Raw genomic sequence first — 19,687 nt, 5'->3', positions numbered from 1 at the left:
TAGTGATCGGGTCCTCATACATGAAGGAGGCCACACATTGGGGGTTCCTTAATTCAATATAGTTTCATCCCTTTATTCAAATTCGAACCTAAAATAAGAACCGGGCAAAAAAAGAAGAAAAAAAAAAACTCACTCAAACGAAATGCAAAATATTGCCTCACATTGCAGCGAACATAATCTATCACCAAGATTCACCTAGCATACATTTGTATGCAGGAAGATACAGGACAGCGAAATTAGCCAGCTACATAGTCCCGAGCCTTGCACAGACCAATTTGGTGGCATTGAGATAGCAGTTCTACCAAGGGTTAGCAGCAGCCGCTCCAAGCTTTTCCGAATCTTTTACGAAAAAGTAAGCATCTGAAGTTGAAGAGTAGGGCATGGGTAAAACGCCCAGCACGGACACGTGGATGCTACAGTGCAGCGCCCAAAATGCGGCTTCGATCGCAAACAAGACTATTCTTCGTCTCGAATTCACACAACTCATGGCACTAAACCGTCAAAAGTACCTGGTGCTGGTTGTGCTGATTATCTGTGCTTCAACTCTTTACGTGTTGGGGGGCGTGGACCACGCACGGGATCACTTGAAGTCTGGCTATTTTAAACTCCAGCAGAACGGCCCAGGCGGTTTGTACAAGGACAAGGACGTGGGTGGTGGCTTTGATTTGAAGCGGGTCTATCCAGACTTAGACATGTGTATGCGGTACGAAAGTCCCGAAGTCTGGCGAGCAGAGAACATGTTCAAGGAGCGGGCCGGCCAACCAGGCCCGGACAGGGGTCGCGAGATCCCGCGGCCACCGCAGGCCCCTCCGTCGCACTTCAAGACCGCGGCAAAGTACCTGGAGCAAACATTGGTCGCAGATTATCCGTCGGAGTTAATCAACGATGTTTTTCTAATGCTCAAAACCGGTGGCACAGTTATGTGGGAACGCCTGCCCATCCATCTGTTCACCACCCTCACGCGGACGAAAAACTTTGCTATTTATTCTGACTTTGCTGGGTCGATTGGAGGTTACGAGGTTATTGACATTTTACGAGATCTCCCCGAAAATGTTATGAAGCACGAGCAGCTCACATCTTACCGTTTAATGCGAAAAGTCCACCGCGAAGGTTATCGCTGGGATATTTCGGATCTCGACTTCCATGACCGTAATGATGGCTGGGCTAACGATAAGTTCAAGAACATGCCTATGCTTTGGGATGCCTACAAGCGAAGCCCGAATTCTAAATGGTTCGTGTTCATGGACGACGACACCTATATCATGTGGGACAACTTGGTACAGTATCTTGCGACCTTGAATCATACCGAGAGGTATTATATTGGCTCTCCAGCAGGCATGATGGAAGTCAAACATCATGGTGAGAAAATGTCGACGTTTGGCCACGGTGGCTCTGGTGTCGCCATATCGAAGGCAGCCATGGACGCACTTTTTGGTCCCAAGGCCAAGGAGGAAACCAAGGCAATGTTGGACCACTGGGCCGGCACAACACTTGGCTCTTGTTGCGGCGATTTGATGGTGTCTTGGATATTGTTCGAAGTTGCCAATACAACGCTACTTGATAACCCCGGCGCCCGGTTCCAAGGGGAGCCCATAGCCACTTTACATCACGAAAAAGATAACATGTGTCAAAGAGTGCTGTCTTTCCATCACATTACTGGTCATGACACCGAAATTTTATGGGAATATGAGCGTTTGTCTCCTCCTGGCAAGCCTCTCCTATTTAATGATTTTTACAGAGACTTTGTCCTGCCGTTTGTTGTGGAGGAGCGTGAAGATTGGTATATGTCTCATCATTCGTATGAGATCAGAGCTGACGAGAACATGCCTTTCAAGGATAGCAATGGAGTAGACATTTTCCCATATGCAACAAAGGAAGACTGCCGTGCTGCCTGTGAAGCTCATGATGTATGCTACGTCTGGAGTTTCTGGGAAGGTAATTGCGAGCTTAAGCACCATGCTATCATTTTGGGTAAAAAGGCCAACAAAGACTACCGTGGCTATAAGGAGAAGTTCGGTAATGCCCCAAAGGTATACACGGGCTGGATGGTTGACCGCATCCGAAAACTTCGTGCTAAAATTCCATGTGACCCCTTGCAATACAATGAAGAAACCGGTCAATTCAACGACACTCCTGAAACTGCGGAGGGCTGGGCACTTCGTCAACAGTCCTGGGAGGATGTTGAAGCCATTCGAAATAATCCATGACTCTAATATGCGGGGAGAGCAACTTCAAAACGTATGGCAACAGTAGACAGAGTTGCAATAAAAGCGATTTTGTCATTGGCCATTCGTGCATCGAGTAACTATTTTATAGTGTTCTAACTAACACCCAACTATCAAAAGCGCTGCGAGGTATACGAGACGATGGTCATAACGGTGCGAAAAATATGCGAGATAAAGGCTGGCGTGCATTCGGTTTGCCTCATATATCACTGGGAAACCGCAAGCCCATCAACCAGAGCTTAGGCAGAGCATATAATAGTGCACAGCACCAGTGTTACTGGTGTCTTAGACAAACAAACTACAGCTGGAGCAACCACTAGTTTCATTAAGCCAAGCGGTACCTTCAAAGAGAGCGGTCAACGCTGCGAAACTCTCGATTGCCAGAGGCCGCTCGTAAGACTTGAGCCCCCATTTATAGCTAACAGTAATATTATACGTTGAACTATTGACCCTATGCCTAGTCTAGCCAAAAAAATACACGGCAAAATCCACTGGGGTTTTCAAAAGTCAAAGAACAGCGGTCAAAGCTGTGCTATTAGATGTTATTGTTGAGTTGTATCTGCTGTGCAATATATATGGACATGGATAAAATAAACGTAAAAAGCCGTGATAGTATAGTGGTCAGTACGCAACGTTGTGGTTATCCAGCTCCGTTGAGACCCAAGTTCGATTCTTGGTCACGGCACATTTACAAAAATCCAAACCCATATTCTTAGGGGTGGTTCACAGCCGTGATAGTATAGTGGTCAGTACGCAACGTTGTGGTTTACCAGCTCCGTTGAGACCCAAGTTCGATTCTTGGTCACGGCACATTTCTTTTCTTTTTGTTTCAGTATTTTGTTTGAATACTGAGCGTAAGTCTTTCCAATTTTTAGTACTATGAAAAATAAACAGAGTTTTTAGCTATACTTCATCTTTGTATTCACGGTCAGAGGATTGGGGTCTGTGCACGTTTACTTTCGGCCTATGATCCGTCAACAGAAGGCCTCCAGCCGTCGTTGCCTTGTCATTGCCATCGACTGCATTGAGTTTGAGTGCCGGGTCACGCCTGAGATTGTGCGCTGCAATATGTGGCTTCGTGGGAAACCGAACGTCGGCAAAATCTACAGTCCTACCAGGAAATGGCTTTGGTATATCATTAGTAGACGAGGGATCACAATTGTTCCCTACCATGATATACAGAGTGGGTCAAGATACAGAAGGAAAGCTTTGACACAAATCTTAATCGAATGTGGCCAATGCCAAAGCTGACAATGCCTGCCATGCGTGCAGTTTAGGGTGACACGCTCGAGAGTTGGAACAGAGAAGTTCAGTCTCCTAGTACACCTAAAACCTTGGGCATTGGTTAGAGGTATCTCAGTTTCATAGCATTCATAGATCTAGGCTACTTAACTGTTTCTTTTGAGATCGGCGGATATCGGTGTCAATGACTCGTTGGATGGAAGGTTTTAAGTCAGGCCATCCTCCGCTAAGCAGGTGCCCGCTCTAGAAGCGAACAAACCTTAAGACTAAATATGCAGTATCTCGTGCCTTGTTGTCTGCATGTTCTTGGCTACAGCTGTCCACCCTTTTGAGCATTAAGGTTAGGAGAGCTTAACGGGCCATTTTCCACACCGCTTTTGGCACGCAGCGTCTTTATTAGAGGGGTAAAAATCCTCGTACGCTCATTTCCAGATTGAAGACTTCAAGTAAAACTAGGAAGTATAACAACACTCCAAGTTCCACACATGTACATGTACTATCAAACATCGGCGGATATCCCTCCGTCGAACCTTATGAGCGGATCGCTGCACGAACGTACGCAATCCATATCTACACCTGCGAAATTTTAACTCACTAACCTCAAGGGTTTAAAAGATGGTCATTGTGAAGAATGGTCACAAATTTCTAGGTTATCGCAGCTCGGTTCGAAATGGTACCCTACGGTTTGGAGCAAGTCATGGAAAGCTCCATGACGGAGCAACAACGGCACAACCGGCGACGAAGAGCAAAGGGACTCCAGCTAGAGTATTTGAGACAGGAGTTTCAGAGGAACCCACGTCCAGATAAGGAGACTCAGTATGAAATTGGCCGCCACATTGACATGACCCGGCGAAGTGTACAGATTTGGTTTCAGAATAATCGAGCCAAGCTAAGAAATGAGTGGAGAGTAAAAACCCACCGGATGGGTCAAAGTCACTACACAGTGGCACCGGCATACAAAGTATCGCAGCCTCCATATTCTCCATACAACAACTTGGATGGACAAAAACATTCCCGTGATATATGCGGGCCTACCCTGAACTCAGAAGTTACGGACAAATACTCACAAGTGACCTGCGAAGTTGGTTGTGACAAGTATGTTTTCGCCTGTGATAGCTTGACTATGGGATCTTGGCGGAGAACCAAGCATAGTAACAAGACCAACTCGGACCTAATCGTGGAATGTGATGGTATTGCAAGAGCATTGGTATACTATGTTATTTTCAACGGGACGTGCTTCAGAGCTGTAGTATCGTTTGATAGCATGGTGAACGCGTCCATCTGCCCTGATATGCGAGACTCTTCCTCAAGTTATCTTATTGTCCAAGTAAATCGACCACCTGATTTCTCTCATCGAAAGGTGCATGATGGGATGGACTGGAAAGTTTGTGAGGATTTCACGTCTGGAGAAGCTGTTTCCTGTCGGCAACACTGGCTGCGTGGTCCGACACACAAGCTTACCGAGAACTTGCAAACATTAAGATTCATGAGGTGTCAAGAACACGAAATTTTCCCACCATACCAATTAGATTGTCACTCGGAGTATGATTTAGCTATTGGCTGTGAAGATTATGAGTTTGACGAATCCCCTCCTCGTTCAGCGCTTGCACGTTCACAGAGTGTTCAGAGTAAAATCGATGATGAAATTGACACTATCAAGAGTGAACTACGAATGTCACGTCAGATGAGCATGCCAAACTTAGCGCATCTTAGTTCTCCAGGTCCAGATGAAGTGGAACTTTGTGATGCCAGCCTGGAGGACCTGGAAATGCTCAAGCCATTTTCTTCAGCCCCTCCACTTGAACTAACGTTACCCAAGTCGAGAGAACTTTCAGCAATCTCTTCGCCATCTCCAATAAAGGAAGAAATGGACCTCCTCCCCCCACTGTCTTTGCAAAGCAGCCGTGCGGAAAGCCCAATATGCTCCAAGCAGGGTGAGTTTCCTATCCCGAGAATATTTTCAAAATCCGACACATTCTTTCAGAATCGTCCTTCAACACCTCTCGAAGCAAACCCATCGAGCTATCGACCGATGTCCCCGCTGATTCCTGACAATCTCGCAATGCTAGCTCAGGAATGTGACTCTATGGCACCAGGCGTCGGATCGTTTTGGGATGACACCTATAACTGTTGATCATATATTAGAGATCATATTTACAATACAAATTTTTATAGATTTGGGCATCGAATTATCCTGGCCGGTTCATAGTGAAACAGGATTACTCCCAGATACCCTTCCCTGCGAGGGGCACATTGTCATCATGACTGAGCTTTTAGTTCCTGAAAAACTCGATACCTTGCAGCTGGCTGCGGCCGCGAAAGCAGTTGCTGCAGGCAGTGTGTTTGGTTCTGCTATTAAAATTACAGTTGGGCCAACTGAGTTTGTTACCCTGGTCGTTGACGATGGAGCTCGTATCGTTGAGCCGAATGCGATGGTTCGCTATCTTTCTGAGACTTCTGGTCAGTTCGATATTTTGATTGATTTTGAAGAGCAAAGTATTTACCCACTTGTCAAAAGTGTAAAGCCTATTGACGCGGAAACAGCTGCAAAGCTTGGTCCTTTGCTTCCTCAGAGTTTGACCCCTGCTGCGGTAATTCTCTTTGGATCTCTGTACGCTTTGGTTAGCGCTCGGTCGAAGACTGCTTTGGCTGTTGATGCCCCGACTCTTATGTGGTATCAGCAACAGCTGAACACTCCCCGAGTCAAGAATGCTCTTGCTTCTCTTTCCAAGCTGCCCTATGACAAGCCTGCCACGAACCGTGCTTCAGGCCGTGTTCCCTCGCAAGTCTTGCCCAAGCCTGCCGCTAAGGATGTCCCCAAGGAAGGTAAAGAAGCTGCAAAAGAAGTGAAGGAGGCTCCTCCCAAACCTGAGCGAACTGGCGCCAAGAAAGTTAATCAAAAGGTCGCTCTGGTTAAACCCGAAGGTAAGATCTTACCCAAGGAAGGAGAGGATAACTACCTCATCACGTCCGCATTGCCCTACGTGAACAATGTTCCTCATTTGGGCAATATTATCGGCAGCGTCTTGAGTGCTGATTTCTTCGCCCGCTATTGCAAGGGCCGTGGATATAATACTCTGTTCATTTGCGGTACTGACGAGTACGGTACTGCTACTGAAACTAAGGCTATCGAGGAGAATGTCACGCCGCTCGAACTTTGTACAAAATATCACAAGATTCACAAGGAGGTTTACGATTGGTTTGATATTGGGTTCGATCACTTTGGTCGAACCTCAACACCTGAGCAGACCAAGATCTCACAGCAGATTTTCACGGAATGTTACGAGAACGGCTATCTTGAAGAGCATGAGCAGGAGCAGCTCTACTGCACTAAGCACAAGGGTTTCCTGGCTGATCGTTTCGTTGAGGGCACATGCCCGAAGTGTAACTACGATGATGCTCGGGGCGATCAGTGTGATTCATGTGGTCAGTTACTTGATCCTATGCAGCTGATCAACCCTCGTTGCAAGCTAGACGGCACCACTCCTGAATCTCGTGTCACTAAGCACATGTATCTTTCGCTGCAAAAGTTACAGCCAAAACTTGAGAAGTGGATTGAAGGCAATGATACTGAGAAGCGATGGTCGAAGAACTCCCGTGTTATTACCCAGTCGTGGCTTCGTGATGGCTTGCTACCCCGCGCAATTACCCGCGACCTCAAGTGGGGTGTTCCTGTTCCGTTGGTGGGTTACGAGGACAAGGTTCTTTATGTGTGGTTTGATGCTCCTATTGGGTATCCTTCTATTACCGCTACATACACTGAGGACTGGGAGCTGTGGTGGAAGAACCCCGAAAATGTTCGCTTGTTCCAGTTCATGGGTAAAGACAACGTTCCCTTCCACAGTGTTATTTTCCCGTCTTGCGAAATTGCGAGCGGAGAGAAATGGACTATGCTTTCAAACTTGAGCACAACTGAGTATCTTCAGTATGAAGGTGGTAAGTTTTCCAAGTCCCGTAACTTGGGTGTCTTTGGCAATAACGCCAAGGACATCGGTATTCCCGCATCCGTCTGGCGCTACTACCTTGCATCCGCGCGTCCCGAAACCTCTGATTCTCAGTTTTCGTGGGCAGACTTTGTTGCCCGTAATAACTCCGAACTTTTGGCTAATTTGGGTAATCTTGTCAACCGTGTTGTCAAGTTTTCCAACGCGAAGTACAACGGCGTTGTTGCAGAGTTTAACCCTCAAGATCTCAATGATTACAATGTATTTGTTGCCGATGTCAATGATTTGCTGAGCAAGTACAATACTGCAATGGCTACCCAGCAGCTGCGTGAAGGTTTGGAGTTGGGCATGCGCATTTCTTCTAGAGGTAATCAGTTCCTTCAGGAGAATAAGCTCGACAACACTCTGTTCTCTGAGCACCCAGCCCAATGTGCTGCAGTTATTGGTGTCGCACTGAACCTGATCTATATCTTATCTGCTGTCATGGCTCCTTTCATACCCACTGCATGCGAGTGCATGGTTCAGCAGCTTGAGGCTCCCCTGCGTAAGATCCCTGATGAGTTTGATCTCGCCATTGAGGGTGGTCACAACATCGGTAAAGCTCAGTATCTGTTCTCTCGTATTGACGATAAGATGATCGACGAGTGGAAAGCCAAGTACGGTTCTGGTTCTGGCGCAAATGACGAGGCAAAGGACAAGAAGAAGAAGAACAAAAAGAAGAAGAGTTCTGCTAAGGAGCCTGTCAAGGAGCCTTCTAAGAAATCTGCAAATTAGCGTACGTGTAAAATAAATTATAATCTAGGCTAGATCAATAAGGTTCGTCGTCGTCGCTTTCATCAGGGTTGTAGTCCACTGGAGCAAGACCAGGCGTGACTCCAGGAAATGAGAACTCATGTTTCTTACGAGAGCGTTTCACGTAAACGGTCTTTTTGTTCATTGACTTTAAAATCTCTTGTTTGAGTTCATCAATTTCCTCGCTGTTGTGGAGCTGTTCGAGATTTTTTTTACAACGTTGGGCAGAAATTGTAATTTCTGTTTGGGGATCAGCCGCAGCCTTTTCAGCGCGGACAATTTCAGCATGCTTCTTCTTTGCCTTTCTTTGCCCACGGCTTTGTTTTTTCACGCCTTCGTTCTTGAGTGTTCTTGCGATCAGGCGATCTAGTGCTTTGGACGACATAATTTTTTAACTTGGTGGGAGCGTTACAAACTTAAAAAGTTCCTACTACCCCTCCTATAGTCCTAATCGCCCTTCAGAAATTTGAGTAGCATCTGGCGCTAAATATCGTTAACACGCGTTTAAAAACAATCTGCTGCCTGTTTGAGTGCTCAATTGAAGATGAAAACTCAAGAATATTTGCAAAATAGTGCCTAAAACTATGGTGGGCGTGTGTATTTAAAGCACTACTAACTGTCTTGTTTTAAATTTTACTGCGTTTCTATGTTTTCTTGAATTTAGACTAGCTGTTGTAGTTTTAACCGCCAATTGCCAGAAGCAAGTCTTGAAAATTGTGCTCATTCAGGAAAGAACCACAAGCTTCCCGCCTTTCAGGGTTGGGGCAAAGTACCAGAACATCAGTCTGGCCCTTACATTAACAGGAAGCGATAAAGTACTCTTTAGTTAGTAAAGCCCGGGGGCAATTTGGCAGAGCCATCTTTGATACCTCCTTATACACCGACGAAGTTGCCGAAGAAGACCGTACGTTCCAACAGTTCCCTCGCGCTTAAAATTTAACTACAAACTACAAAATTTGGCCGTCAACAGTTGTTCCCACTCATTGATTTCAAAGTTTGAGTTTTTGTAGTTGGCAAAGAGCACCATATCGATCTAAAGTGCACTTTTACTTACATCCGTTCTCCACGTATGCGCCCAGCCCGCCATCGAGCCCAGAACTTATCTATTACCATTCCCAAAAATGAGTGTGCGGCAGCCCTCGCTAATGCCCAACCACCGCGCCCACAGCTAACCGATGAATATCCTAAACATCAAGGGATAGAGCAGCTGGTGGAGCCGCTTGAGATCTCCCACAACGTGTATATATGTGGCGAGATAAGTGCAGATGCTTTACGAAGTTTTGATGTCGTATTCAATGTTGCTCGCGAAGTGCCGTGCCCGCTGAGCTCTCCAGTTGCAGTAAGGTGTCGGTCCGAGCTAGAGAATTTCGGCATCACATGCAAAACGCATCAATTGGGACCACGGAAGGTTTACTACTATGCCACGGCGTGGGATCACGATCCAAAGTTGAGCGAGGTGCTTGGCCCGCTCACCCAAGAGGTCTCGGAGCAGGTGAATAACAATAAGCGTGTGCTAATTCATTGCAAATGTGGAATATCTCGTTCTGCAACCTTGGTTCTTGCCTACGTCATGCAAGAGTATAACATGGACTATACCTCAGCGTACAGCTACGTGAAGACGCGCCATCCTGCACTATCACCAAACCTAAGCTTGGTGGCTAAACTTTTGGAATGGCAGACCCAGATTGGTTTATAACCTCTGCCAATATGCAGTGTTAACTTTATTTATTCAGCTCTACAGCGACAAGTTTTCTGTACGTAAAATAGAAGGGTGATCGGGGGGTGGTGGAAAAAAATAAAAGATCAAGCCTGCATCTCCTGGCCGCCTGCAACCAGCTCGTTAATTTGCGTGAGAGCTTCTGCGACATAAAAGCGAACATCAACATCAACATCCTCAGCGTGCTTTTCAAGAACAGGCAGAATTGATTCAGAGATGACTGACTGTGCATTAGGGGTGTTTTTGGCCACCAGTGCCTGAGCAACTTGGAGCAGCGCCTTAGCGACGTTAAAGCGGATATTCGGAACACTGTCCTCGCTGAACGATAGAAGGAAAGGCAAGACCGGATCCTGCAGGGCAGAAGATGAGACAGTAGGTACCAGAGTCTTGACCACCATCAGCGAAGTGAAGCGGTACAAGTAGTTGGCTGTGGGGTCGTGAACGACCAGTTTGGGTAAGATGATCGTTTCAAGCCACTCCACGCCAAATACGTCAGTGAGTTTAACAAGATTCTGGGCTGCGGCATCCCGAATGGCCCACACAGGATCCCAAAGCCACTGCATGACCAGAGGAACAAGCTCTTTATTGAAGAACTCCACTCCAAGCTGCTCGGCAAGGAGGGGGGAATAGTTGATGATGGCCAAAAGCACACGCCATTGTTTGTCCTTAGCAAGTTCAGTAATGGCAGGAAGAAGCGATTGCGAGAGCAGATCAATTCCAATGACTTCATTAATAACTTGGAGGTTTGAGATGATCTGGAGACGCACTTCAGAGTGTTCATCCTTCAGCATCTGCAAAAATAGAGGCAGCAGGTGCTTGATGGTTTTTTCATTCCCCAGAAGTACTGATAAGTAAGAGATCTGTCCGGCAAGGGACTCACGAACGTGCTCGCTTGGGTCAGTGACCAGGGGCTCAATAGCAGGTACAATTTCGTCCAATACGACGGCAGGATCTAAATTCTGGGCGAACCCCACCACGTGCTTGGCGACAGCACTACGCACCTCACTTTCGCCATCTTTGCACAGAGTTACGAACTGGCCAACAAGACGCGGCAGTTTCTCGTCGGAGTTAAGAGCCTTGGCAAGCTGCTCCAAGCGATCTGCGGCCATGTATCGCACACGCCACGACTTGTCACTTAGAAGAGCCAAAGTTTGTGCCACTAGCTCGTCGGAAGATGGCTTTCCATTTTCACGCAGGGCCTCGGAAAGAGCCACCACGACGTCCACAGATAGCAGCCGGACCGAGTCTTGATCATCGTACACAAGAGATTCGAACATCTCCTGGATTGTGCCAGTCAACTGCACTTTCCCCAGTGCTTCAATAACGTTGGGCAAAGCAGTAGCTGCCGCTCGGCGCACCATGGGGGCATCATCTGTAACCAGATCTTTATAGAGCCCCAACAGATCGTCATTGGGCCCAAGTTTAGCCACCACACTAGCATAGATTCCAGCAGCCGACATGCGAGACGAGAACCAGTCTGCAGTAGAGATACGGCGCAAGAGAGGCACGTAATGCTCGTTGACCTGGTCGGCGCTCATCTCGCGGGCAATATCGTTCAAAGATGCGACGGCAGCCTGCCGCACGGTTGGTTCTTCGCAGCCAGCCAACGACGACAAGACATCGATCAACGCATGTGCATGCTCGGGACCGCCCACCAACGGAACGAATTTGGCCAGCTCATCCGCCAGCACGACCAGCAGCTCGTCTTCATCCTCCTGTGCCGCTTCTTCTAGAAAAGGAATGAGCTCATTGCGCGTACGAGCTTCTCCCATAGCCAATGCAATAGTCGAAATGCGGCCCATGGCATTGACTCGCACTGTCACATCGTCGTCACGAAGCTCGTCAATCAGCACCGCGAGGGGATACACTTCCTCGCTCATGGTTAGTCAGAAGCAAGGTCTGGACACAATATAAACAACTAAGCAGGCAGCCTGCTGACTAGAGCATAATGGGAAGCGAGAACGGGACAAATGCTGGGTGGTCTACAGGTTTTTGTTGTGTAGTTTATAAATTAATGTGATGTGTATTTCGGACTGATTTGGTTGGTGTCACCAAGAGGCCCGCAACAACCCACTCTTGTGGTTAATACCCCCAAAATGACACATTCTCCCAAATTATTTTCAACCTCCACCCTTATGTCTGATTTGCCAGAACAGACCGCTAAATTATCTGTTAACGAACCTGTTGGCCAAGTCCCTGCCGAGCAACTCGCTCCAGCTGTTGTTGGGGCCGGTGAGGAGTCTACTAATGATGCCGAAGTTGTTCTTGGGCCCGACGGCCAGCCGCTGTCCAAAAAGGCTCTCAAGAAGCTGCAGAAGGAGAAGGAAAAGGAGGCCAAGAAGGCGGCAATCGCTGCCCGCCTTGCTGCTGAAAAGCAGGCTCGTGAGTCTGCCGAAGTAGACTGCTCTGAGGGCCGCTATGGCAAGCTACCTTTGATCCAGTCCCGTGACTCAGATCGCACCTGCGTCAAGCGGATTGCCATTGGCGATCTCAATGCCGACTGGGCCGGGAAAGAAATTGTCTTCCGTGCACGAGTCCACACTTCTCGTCTTCAGGGAAACAAGATGTGCTTTTTGTCTCTGCGCCAGCAGTCCAACAATGTCCAGGGTCTGCTTGTAGTTGACAACAAGAATGTTTCAAAGCAGATGGTCAAATGGGCCGGGTCGATCTCTCTGGAAAGTATTGTCCTTGTCAAGGGTGTTGTTGCGAAAACACCCGAGCCGGTCACCTCTGCTACCGTTCAGGATGTCGAGATCCAGATCACGGAGTTGCACACCATCGTTGAGACTCCGGCCCAGCTGCCCATTTTGATTGAGGATGCCAGCCGTAGCGAAGAGATGGCGGAAAAGGCTGGCCTGCCCGTTGTCAATCTTGACACCCGTTTGGACAACCGCGTTATCGACTTGCGTACCCAAGCTAACCAGGCTATTTTCAAGATCCAGCACGGCGTTGGCTTGTTGTTCCGTGAGTTCCTCGTAAAACGGAAGTTCACTGAGATCCACACCCCCAAGCTCATTGGCTCACCTTCGGAGGGCGGTGCTAATGTATTCAAGGTTACTTATTTCAAGGGTGACGCCTATCTTGCCCAGTCTCCGCAGCTCTACAAGCAAATGTTGATTGCTGGTGACTTTGAGCGTGTTTTCGAGGTGGCTCCAGTGTTCCGCGCTGAGAACTCCAATACCCACCGTCACATGACCGAGTTCATGGGTCTCGATCTGGAAATGTCCTTCGAGGAGCATTACCATGAGGTCGTTGACACTTTGGAGGAAATGTTTGTTTTCATTTTCTCCGAGCTCAGCAAACGCTATGCTGAGGAGATCGCCGTTGTGCGCAAGCAGTACCCTGTCGAGGAGTTTAAGCTGCCCGAGGACGGCAAAATGGTTCGGCTCCATTATAAAGATGGTATCGCCATGCTGCGCGAGGCCGGCTACGAGCTTGGCGATACTGATGATCTCACCACAGAGCAGGAAAAGGCCCTCGGCAAGATTGTTCGCGAAAAGTACAATACCGACTTTTACATTTTGGACAAGTTCCCTCTGGCTATTCGTCCTTTCTACACTATGCCCTGTCCCGAAAACCCCGAGTACTCTAACTCTTACGACTTTTTCATGCGTGGTGAGGAGATTATGTCGGGCGCCCAGCGTATTCACGACCCTGAGCTCCTTGTGGAGCGCATGAAAGCCCACGAGGTCGACCCGACCGCGCCAGGTCTTTCCGACTACGTTGATGCATTCAAATACGGCGCGCCTCCTCACGCTGGCGGTGGAATTGGGTTGGAACGTGTTGTTATGTTCTATTTGGGTCTCGGAAACATTCGCAGGGCCACTCTCTTCCCTCGTGATCCTCGCCGTCTCCGCCCATAAAATTTTTACATCAAGATCTTACTATCTCTGCTAGCCTTGGACTACATAGAATATAGCTACTCTGTTGATTCTGAAAGACTTGGAGACCTTAAGCTCCGTTTGGTCTGTTGTCGATAACATCGAAGCTTTCGCGTTGGAGAACAAAAATAGTGGGCTCCAGCCCTACATGTATTTTTCACGCCACTCACGCATATCTGAGCCCCACCGATACGATACCGATCATTGAAACGTTACCAGATTAGCTTGGCGACCGTGCACGGGCCTTGTTTTGAAAAAGGAAATTCTCGCGAAAGTTCGCTCCACATTTCTTGAGAGTGACTTTAGCTTCGCATAGAGAATCACAAGCGCAAACGCCCCACCTGCATGCTTATGCATGTACTAATACGTTATCGAGGCGATGGGGGGACTTTCACCTGCGAGCCTCCCTCAACCCTGAAGGCCTCAATGCCGCCGAAATCTTTCCTGAATGCGGTCCGGGAGGCAGTTCGAAAATAGCCGGTGGGTATACTGTGGACAGGAGGAAGTTGCTTGAGGAGGTGGAGCCAAGGCTAAGTTGGGCTTACTGCAGAGATGGAGGCGATGGTTTTGCAACCTTTAAACTGTATACCTCGCGCACTGCCCATGTGCAGCAGGTGTTTCACATCCAGTCCCTTTCATTGGAGGTGAGTCCAGTCAACACCTCGCCTATTATTGCGTGTAGCGTTGCTGAGCTCGAAGCAAGAGTAATATTAGAGCATCATTGCGAGCCCCTTGATGTGTGACCCATCAGCTTGGAGCACGATCAATTATATTGCCGACCCTAACCCTACATAAGGAAGTCCTATCCCCGACGTGTAAGCTCTGCGAGGATCGCAGTTGAGAGGAGGTCCTATCAGTAAGGCTCGCGGGAGTCTAGACCATTCCTGCCCATGACTACACCAGGAATGCGATAGCCACGGTGGGCTTAGGAGCAACACGTGGCGAATACATTGTAGTCACGTAGATAATCAGTCAAGTCTGTTTGAATTCAAAAAGGGCCAAATTTGACAAATTCGTAACTTCCAAGAAACTTTCAAGCAGCAGCGATTTGCGTGAGAATACTGTGCTGTCATAAGCATGCATGCAAACAGCTGCAGAGGAGCCCAGGAAGAGCATGGGCTGGGAAACAGAATACCTAGCGGTACGCCCCCGAACCTGCAAGATTTTTAATACGACCAAAAAAATAGACATCCAGTGTGCAACAGCACCAAAGCCAAAGAACGTGTTCTTTGTAGACCCAACAAGTCCGTTGCCAAACACTAATCTTGGCCTGCGGGATCGGTAGACGACAATGTGAAAGTCTGGACAACTATCTGCATGCAACAACCAGTGGCAGGACACGCATCTAGCGACCTCAGGAACACTGTTCTGTTTTGTGGGTAAAACCGATTTGGTGCTCGGTATTTGCTGTAAATTCTCAAAACAGCAAACACTCGCAGCTCAAGGTCATCAGTGAGACATTATGCGTGTGCTGCCTAGCATGTGTATGGGCAAGGGTGTATCCCTCCATACATGAGCGTGGGTCTGGGAGCTCACTGACTAAAAAGGTGTATATTTTTACGGGCTGCCCAGCAACTGAACACACATCTTTTGTTGCAACCTTCTGGTGTGTACTTATTTATACGCACACGCAACCCGCTATTGCTCCCGCTTTATCCCTTTCTTTTAACCTCGTATTAGTTGGGTGGACGTATAGTCGGCTTGCCTCTCCGCTGCCTCGAGTTTTTTTTTACCCCAAAGCCATTGCCACAGCTTTGACACAGTGCGTGTCTGTCGTGGCTTACAATATTCGGACTTTAAAAAGAGGCTATTGATAGCCCTGCAAAAACATTAAAGCGCGAATCGACGCCTCCGCAAGTTCTATTACAGGTGGCGCTTCATTCTTCGTGTGCACCCTTCTAGATCTATCCCCCAAGAGGTTTTAGAGCTTCCCAAACCCCACACATTGCTGTAAGAGACCCTAAGTGGCTCTTTTTTTTTTGGATTCGACACTGTTATCAAAAGTTTTTGATAATAATGTCTACTGAAGTTTGCCAAAGTGCAATCGCTGTTGAAGATTTCAACCCCACGGGCAACATCGTCGAACCTCCGCCTGGAGAGGTTCTGGTTTATAAACGAGGAGACACTCTTCTTGTAACCAAGCAAGTACCTGGCTGGGTCTATGGAGCGAAAGGATCCACTGCAGGGTGGATCCCCATATCTTCAGTTCATATTTTCCCCCAAAGGGGCGTTTCCCGACCAGAGTCTCCGGTTGATACAAACTCGTCCCTGGACTTTAGCACACTTTCCTTGAGCAGTCGCAAGCTATCAGAGCATTCAACGTCCACTGCGGACGCAGTTGAACCTGCGGAAATGCAGCCCGAGCTCGCTGACGAAGTCCACACTTACACAGTGGTTGAGACAGCACAACACTCGGCCATTTGGGTCCCGTATTGTCATCAAGGTAGTGTTGTCTATCTGGATACAAAATCGAAAGTGATGTCTCGCTTTTTGCCCCTCATCACTCTTGATGACTCTGAACCTGAGCCAATTATCCCCCTACCTGCTGAGATTAAGGATAATTTTTCTGATGTTTTGGAGTCCAAAATACAGAGCATCAGTGCTGTTTCTAAAACTCAGCCATGTCTTTACAAAAACAACGACTTTTATCGCGTTCTCCGTCAGATAAGCCGTCCTACTGGAACGCCTTTGAAGTCACTTTGGACTCGAATTTCTAATGCTTCACCTACTGTTATGTACCCTACTTGGCCAGAGTTAATGGACGGGTTTATGATAGCCGTTGAAGCCGCTCGTCGTGTCCAGGACTTGATTCCCTCCACCAAAGAAGAAAAGGCTACAGCGCTTGAAGCAGTGCAACATATTACTGCACACATTAAGGCGATCTGCTGCGCTGCACATGTTCCACCAGGTACAAATCCTTGCTTGGGCCTGGGTGCGATTGCTGCAGCTTACCGTCTCATGATCCATTCTGTTTATGAGGTACACGTGAACAATGTGCGAGGTCTGAAATTGGGGTCGCTGGACGATCTTTCTCATTCAACAATTGACTTTGTGACATTGTTCCATCTTACTAGCGGCTACCCAGCTGTAGAAGTTTTACCCCTACCACCTATTGTTCAAGTATCTGTGCTGGAAACAGAATGGACTGACTATCTTTTTGACGTGGACCCCATAACTGCTGAGATTTCCCTGTCTTCTGCTGTGGATAAGCTATTGAGTGTTAAGCAAGCAATGCCTCTAGAAGCCTCTGTCAGCCAAGACGGTATCTGTGCCACAATTCTTCACGACATCGAAGACAAACGAGATCACCTTGAGGAATCGGTGAATAGCTGCATCTCATTGTGGAATGAGATCTGCGAGGAAGGATTGAAACAACGGAACGGACTCCAAGAAAGCAGTGTCTCACTCTTTTCGTCTTTGCACGCAGTTATGTCAATCTACAAGAGCATCGTCCATTTGATCGACTGCAGTGAGCTTTGCCAGTTTATTGATTGTGCTCGACCTCGTCTTGGCGATCTCAGTCTGCTCATTAGAGTACGAAAAGAGGTTTACCGTTCTCTTCTTACTATAGAAAACTCGTGGGCCAAGCCACAACGTTCTTTGTGTGTTACCGATGAGTACTCCAGCGCCCTTCGCTTGGTACCACTCTTGTTCAAGACAATTGACAACTTCCCCAAAATGCTTCAGGGTGTGCTTCCCTCTGTTCAGCTAGAGCGCTGGAAAGTCGTTCCCGAGAGACAAGCGGAGTGCATTTACGATTCTCAGGGGCATTTGCGTGGTGCTACCAAAGAAAAACTGGTGGAGCACTTGACTCAGCATATTCAGCCGCGTCCTAATGAAGTTTCTGCCTTTTTGATGACGTTCCCTGCCTTTATGAAGCACTTGGAACTTGTTGACCTGCTTCAAGATCGCTTCTCGGTGCAACCGGATGCAGGGTTGTCCCGGACCGAGTTCCGCGACTGGGAGGTGCATGTCCAACGTCCAACTCGTCTGAGAGTAGTAAATATGCTCCGGATGTGGATTGAGTCGTACTGGTCGCATCCGGACACTGAGGAGGAAGAACAACAGCTCTTCCACCGACTCGAGATGCTTTTGCGAGTTCTCGAAGTTCAGGAGTTTCCCGGAAGCCAACGCTTGCACGAACTACTTATGCGCCGGAGGTCGTCTGGAGCGTCTTCGATCGTTCGCAAGTCGTCTTCAACCCAGCCGGTGCTCGATCCCATCTTGCCAAGTTTCTCGATTGACGAGCTGGTCACTCCCACGCAGCTTTCTCCAACAGAGCTCGCTCGTCAAATGACTCTTGTCGAATGGGTCTATTTCGCTGATATCACACCCGAGGACTGTCTGAATCGTGCCCTGGAACGGCCCGCCCGCAACACCGCGATCACTGACTTTGTCACCCATTGGAACAAGGCAACTTGCTGGGTCTCTCAAAAAGTTTTGGAGGGAGATACCCCAGACAAGCGTGCTCTGCGGATTGCTTACTTTGTTGAAACAGCTTCCTTTTGCCGCAGCATTAAGAACTTCAGCACAATGATGTCCATATTGTCGGCTCTATCCAGCGCGGGAATTCATCGTCTCCACAAGACCTGGGCACTTGTGTCCAAGCAAACTAAGGAGAGCCTGGAAGAAATGAACCGACTTATGAACTCCAGCCGCAATTTCCAGGAGTATCGAGACCTGCTCTCGCTTGTATCCGAAGCAGCCGTCCCGTTCTTTGGCGTCTGTCTTATGGATCTTCGATTCGCCCAGGACGGCAACTCGGACCATATCCATGGTGACGACAAGTTGATCAATTTTGCCAAATGGTCCATGGTGGCTGGCATTATCGAATCAACTCTTAGGTTTCAACGTATGTCTTATCGTCTGGCCCCTCTACACAAGGTTACTGAGCTGCTGCACGAGGCTTTTGACCAAGCTCCCAGCCTCAACGACCAGTATCCGGTTTCTCTAGAGAGGGAAGTCCGCTTAAATGGAAAGCGACCTCAACTTATTTCTCGCATCAGCAGTCGCGGTTAACGTTTTTTTCTTTATTTATCCTAGAACTAAATTGAATTTTGTCTCCAGCCTAAACGGTCGTAGCGACCTTGCGCTCTTCCCACAGAGTCATTCCTGTGCACGAGCAAACGACTTTATCGTTTTCCCACAGACCCGCAGAGCGAGCAATCACTCCGGCCAGTGACTCGGTGGTCGGGCCAGAGGGGGGGCCGACAACAACTGACCGTCCGATGGTATTCATTAGCGGGAGCGATTGACGAGTGATGAGGCTGAAGACGTCACCGAATTTGGAGGTCATTCCCAAAGTATACAGCTTCTCGCCCGTTGACATGGCGCCTTGCGACATATCGCCACTAGCATGGATCGATACTTGCTGAGCCTGAGGGGTAGTGGGCGCGACTGTACAGTCAATAATAATCTGGTGCTCCTCGTCCTCGATGAAGCGCACTAGTCCACGGGTCTTGCCCTGGGCGTTTTCAAGAATACACACAGCAGCGGAGTTGGGTCGGCCGCTGCCTCGCACAATGGCATCGCGGCCGATCCCCCGCATCGCCGAAACGATCTGTGACGGAGCAGACTCGCCCCTGATGGTCACCAGCTTCTTTTCTAAGTCGAAATCGACATTCTCTACACCCTCGACGTTATCCAGAGCCTTCTTGATGCTCTTGGTGCAGTCCTCGCAGGTCATTGGCACAGCATACTGCACAGTGAACGGCATACTGAGGAATGTCAGCTTGGTGAGTTATCAGCCCACACAATAAAACTTAACAACTCTGTTTGTATCACGAAAAATGCCCTAAATAAACCAATTACTATACTTTCATAAAAACTCTTGCTGCTGAGCATACTTCATCTCCACACCTCAGCCGCATCCTGCTTAGTCGACTG

General features: G+C 48.3%; 9 protein-coding genes across 9 annotated transcripts; 6 read left to right on the top strand and 3 right to left on the bottom strand.

The window, feature by feature from the left end:
- Positions 1-485: 485 nt before the first annotated feature.
- Positions 486-2,207, top strand: B9G98_03491 (hypothetical protein; the record flags this gene model as incomplete). The annotated part of the gene is made up of 1 exon (XM_024810048.1): positions 486-2,207. The coding sequence occupies one exon, from the start codon at positions 486-488 to the stop codon at positions 2,205-2,207; it is 1,722 nt and encodes a 573-aa protein (XP_024665816.1).
- Positions 2,208-4,137: 1,930 nt separating this feature from the next.
- B9G98_03490 (Homeobox protein HOY1) lies at positions 4,138-5,601 on the top strand (the record flags this gene model as incomplete). Its single annotated transcript, XM_024810047.1, has 1 exon — positions 4,138-5,601. One exon carries the CDS (start codon positions 4,138-4,140, stop codon positions 5,599-5,601), a length of 1,464 nt encoding a protein of 487 aa, XP_024665815.1.
- Positions 5,602-5,728: 127 nt separating this feature from the next.
- On the top strand, positions 5,729-8,185 carry B9G98_03489 (Methionine--tRNA ligase, cytoplasmic; the record flags this gene model as incomplete). The annotated part of the gene is made up of 1 exon (XM_024810046.1): positions 5,729-8,185. One exon carries the CDS (start codon positions 5,729-5,731, stop codon positions 8,183-8,185), a length of 2,457 nt encoding a protein of 818 aa, XP_024665814.1.
- Positions 8,186-8,219: 34 nt separating this feature from the next.
- On the bottom strand, positions 8,220-8,588 carry B9G98_03488 (hypothetical protein; the record flags this gene model as incomplete). Its single annotated transcript, XM_024810045.1, has 1 exon — positions 8,220-8,588. The coding sequence occupies one exon, from the start codon at positions 8,586-8,588 to the stop codon at positions 8,220-8,222; it is 369 nt and encodes a 122-aa protein (XP_024665813.1).
- A 684-nt stretch (positions 8,589-9,272) lies between these two features.
- Positions 9,273-9,899, top strand: B9G98_03487 (Tyrosine-protein phosphatase pmp1; the record flags this gene model as incomplete). Its single annotated transcript, XM_024810044.1, has 1 exon — positions 9,273-9,899. One exon carries the CDS (start codon positions 9,273-9,275, stop codon positions 9,897-9,899), a length of 627 nt encoding a protein of 208 aa, XP_024665812.1.
- Positions 9,900-10,006: 107 nt separating this feature from the next.
- On the bottom strand, positions 10,007-11,800 carry B9G98_03486 (Protein phosphatase PP2A regulatory subunit A; the record flags this gene model as incomplete). Its single annotated transcript, XM_024810043.1, has 1 exon — positions 10,007-11,800. The coding sequence occupies one exon, from the start codon at positions 11,798-11,800 to the stop codon at positions 10,007-10,009; it is 1,794 nt and encodes a 597-aa protein (XP_024665811.1).
- A 216-nt stretch (positions 11,801-12,016) lies between these two features.
- B9G98_03485 (Aspartate--tRNA ligase, cytoplasmic) lies at positions 12,017-13,783 on the top strand (the record flags this gene model as incomplete). The annotated part of the gene is made up of 1 exon (XM_024810042.1): positions 12,017-13,783. One exon carries the CDS (start codon positions 12,017-12,019, stop codon positions 13,781-13,783), a length of 1,767 nt encoding a protein of 588 aa, XP_024665810.1.
- A 2,034-nt stretch (positions 13,784-15,817) lies between these two features.
- Positions 15,818-18,820, top strand: B9G98_03484 (Cell division control protein 25; the record flags this gene model as incomplete). Its single annotated transcript, XM_024810041.1, has 1 exon — positions 15,818-18,820. One exon carries the CDS (start codon positions 15,818-15,820, stop codon positions 18,818-18,820), a length of 3,003 nt encoding a protein of 1,000 aa, XP_024665809.1.
- A 49-nt stretch (positions 18,821-18,869) lies between these two features.
- Positions 18,870-19,670, bottom strand: B9G98_03483 (Superoxide dismutase 1 copper chaperone; the record flags this gene model as incomplete). Its single annotated transcript, XM_024810040.1, has 1 exon — positions 18,870-19,670. Exon 1 carries the CDS (start codon positions 19,515-19,517, stop codon positions 18,870-18,872), a length of 648 nt encoding a protein of 215 aa, XP_024665808.1. The 5' UTR covers positions 19,518-19,670.
- Between the last annotated feature and the right edge of the window lie 17 nt (positions 19,671-19,687).

This window comes from Wickerhamiella sorbophila (assembly GCF_002251995.1).
Source record: "Wickerhamiella sorbophila strain DS02 chromosome Unknown contig2, whole genome shotgun sequence".
Lineage (NCBI taxonomy): Eukaryota > Fungi > Ascomycota > Dipodascomycetes > Dipodascales > Trichomonascaceae > Wickerhamiella > Wickerhamiella sorbophila.
The sequence above is the reverse complement of the archived record's forward strand: the minus strand, read 5'-3'. Positions and strand labels throughout refer to the sequence as shown.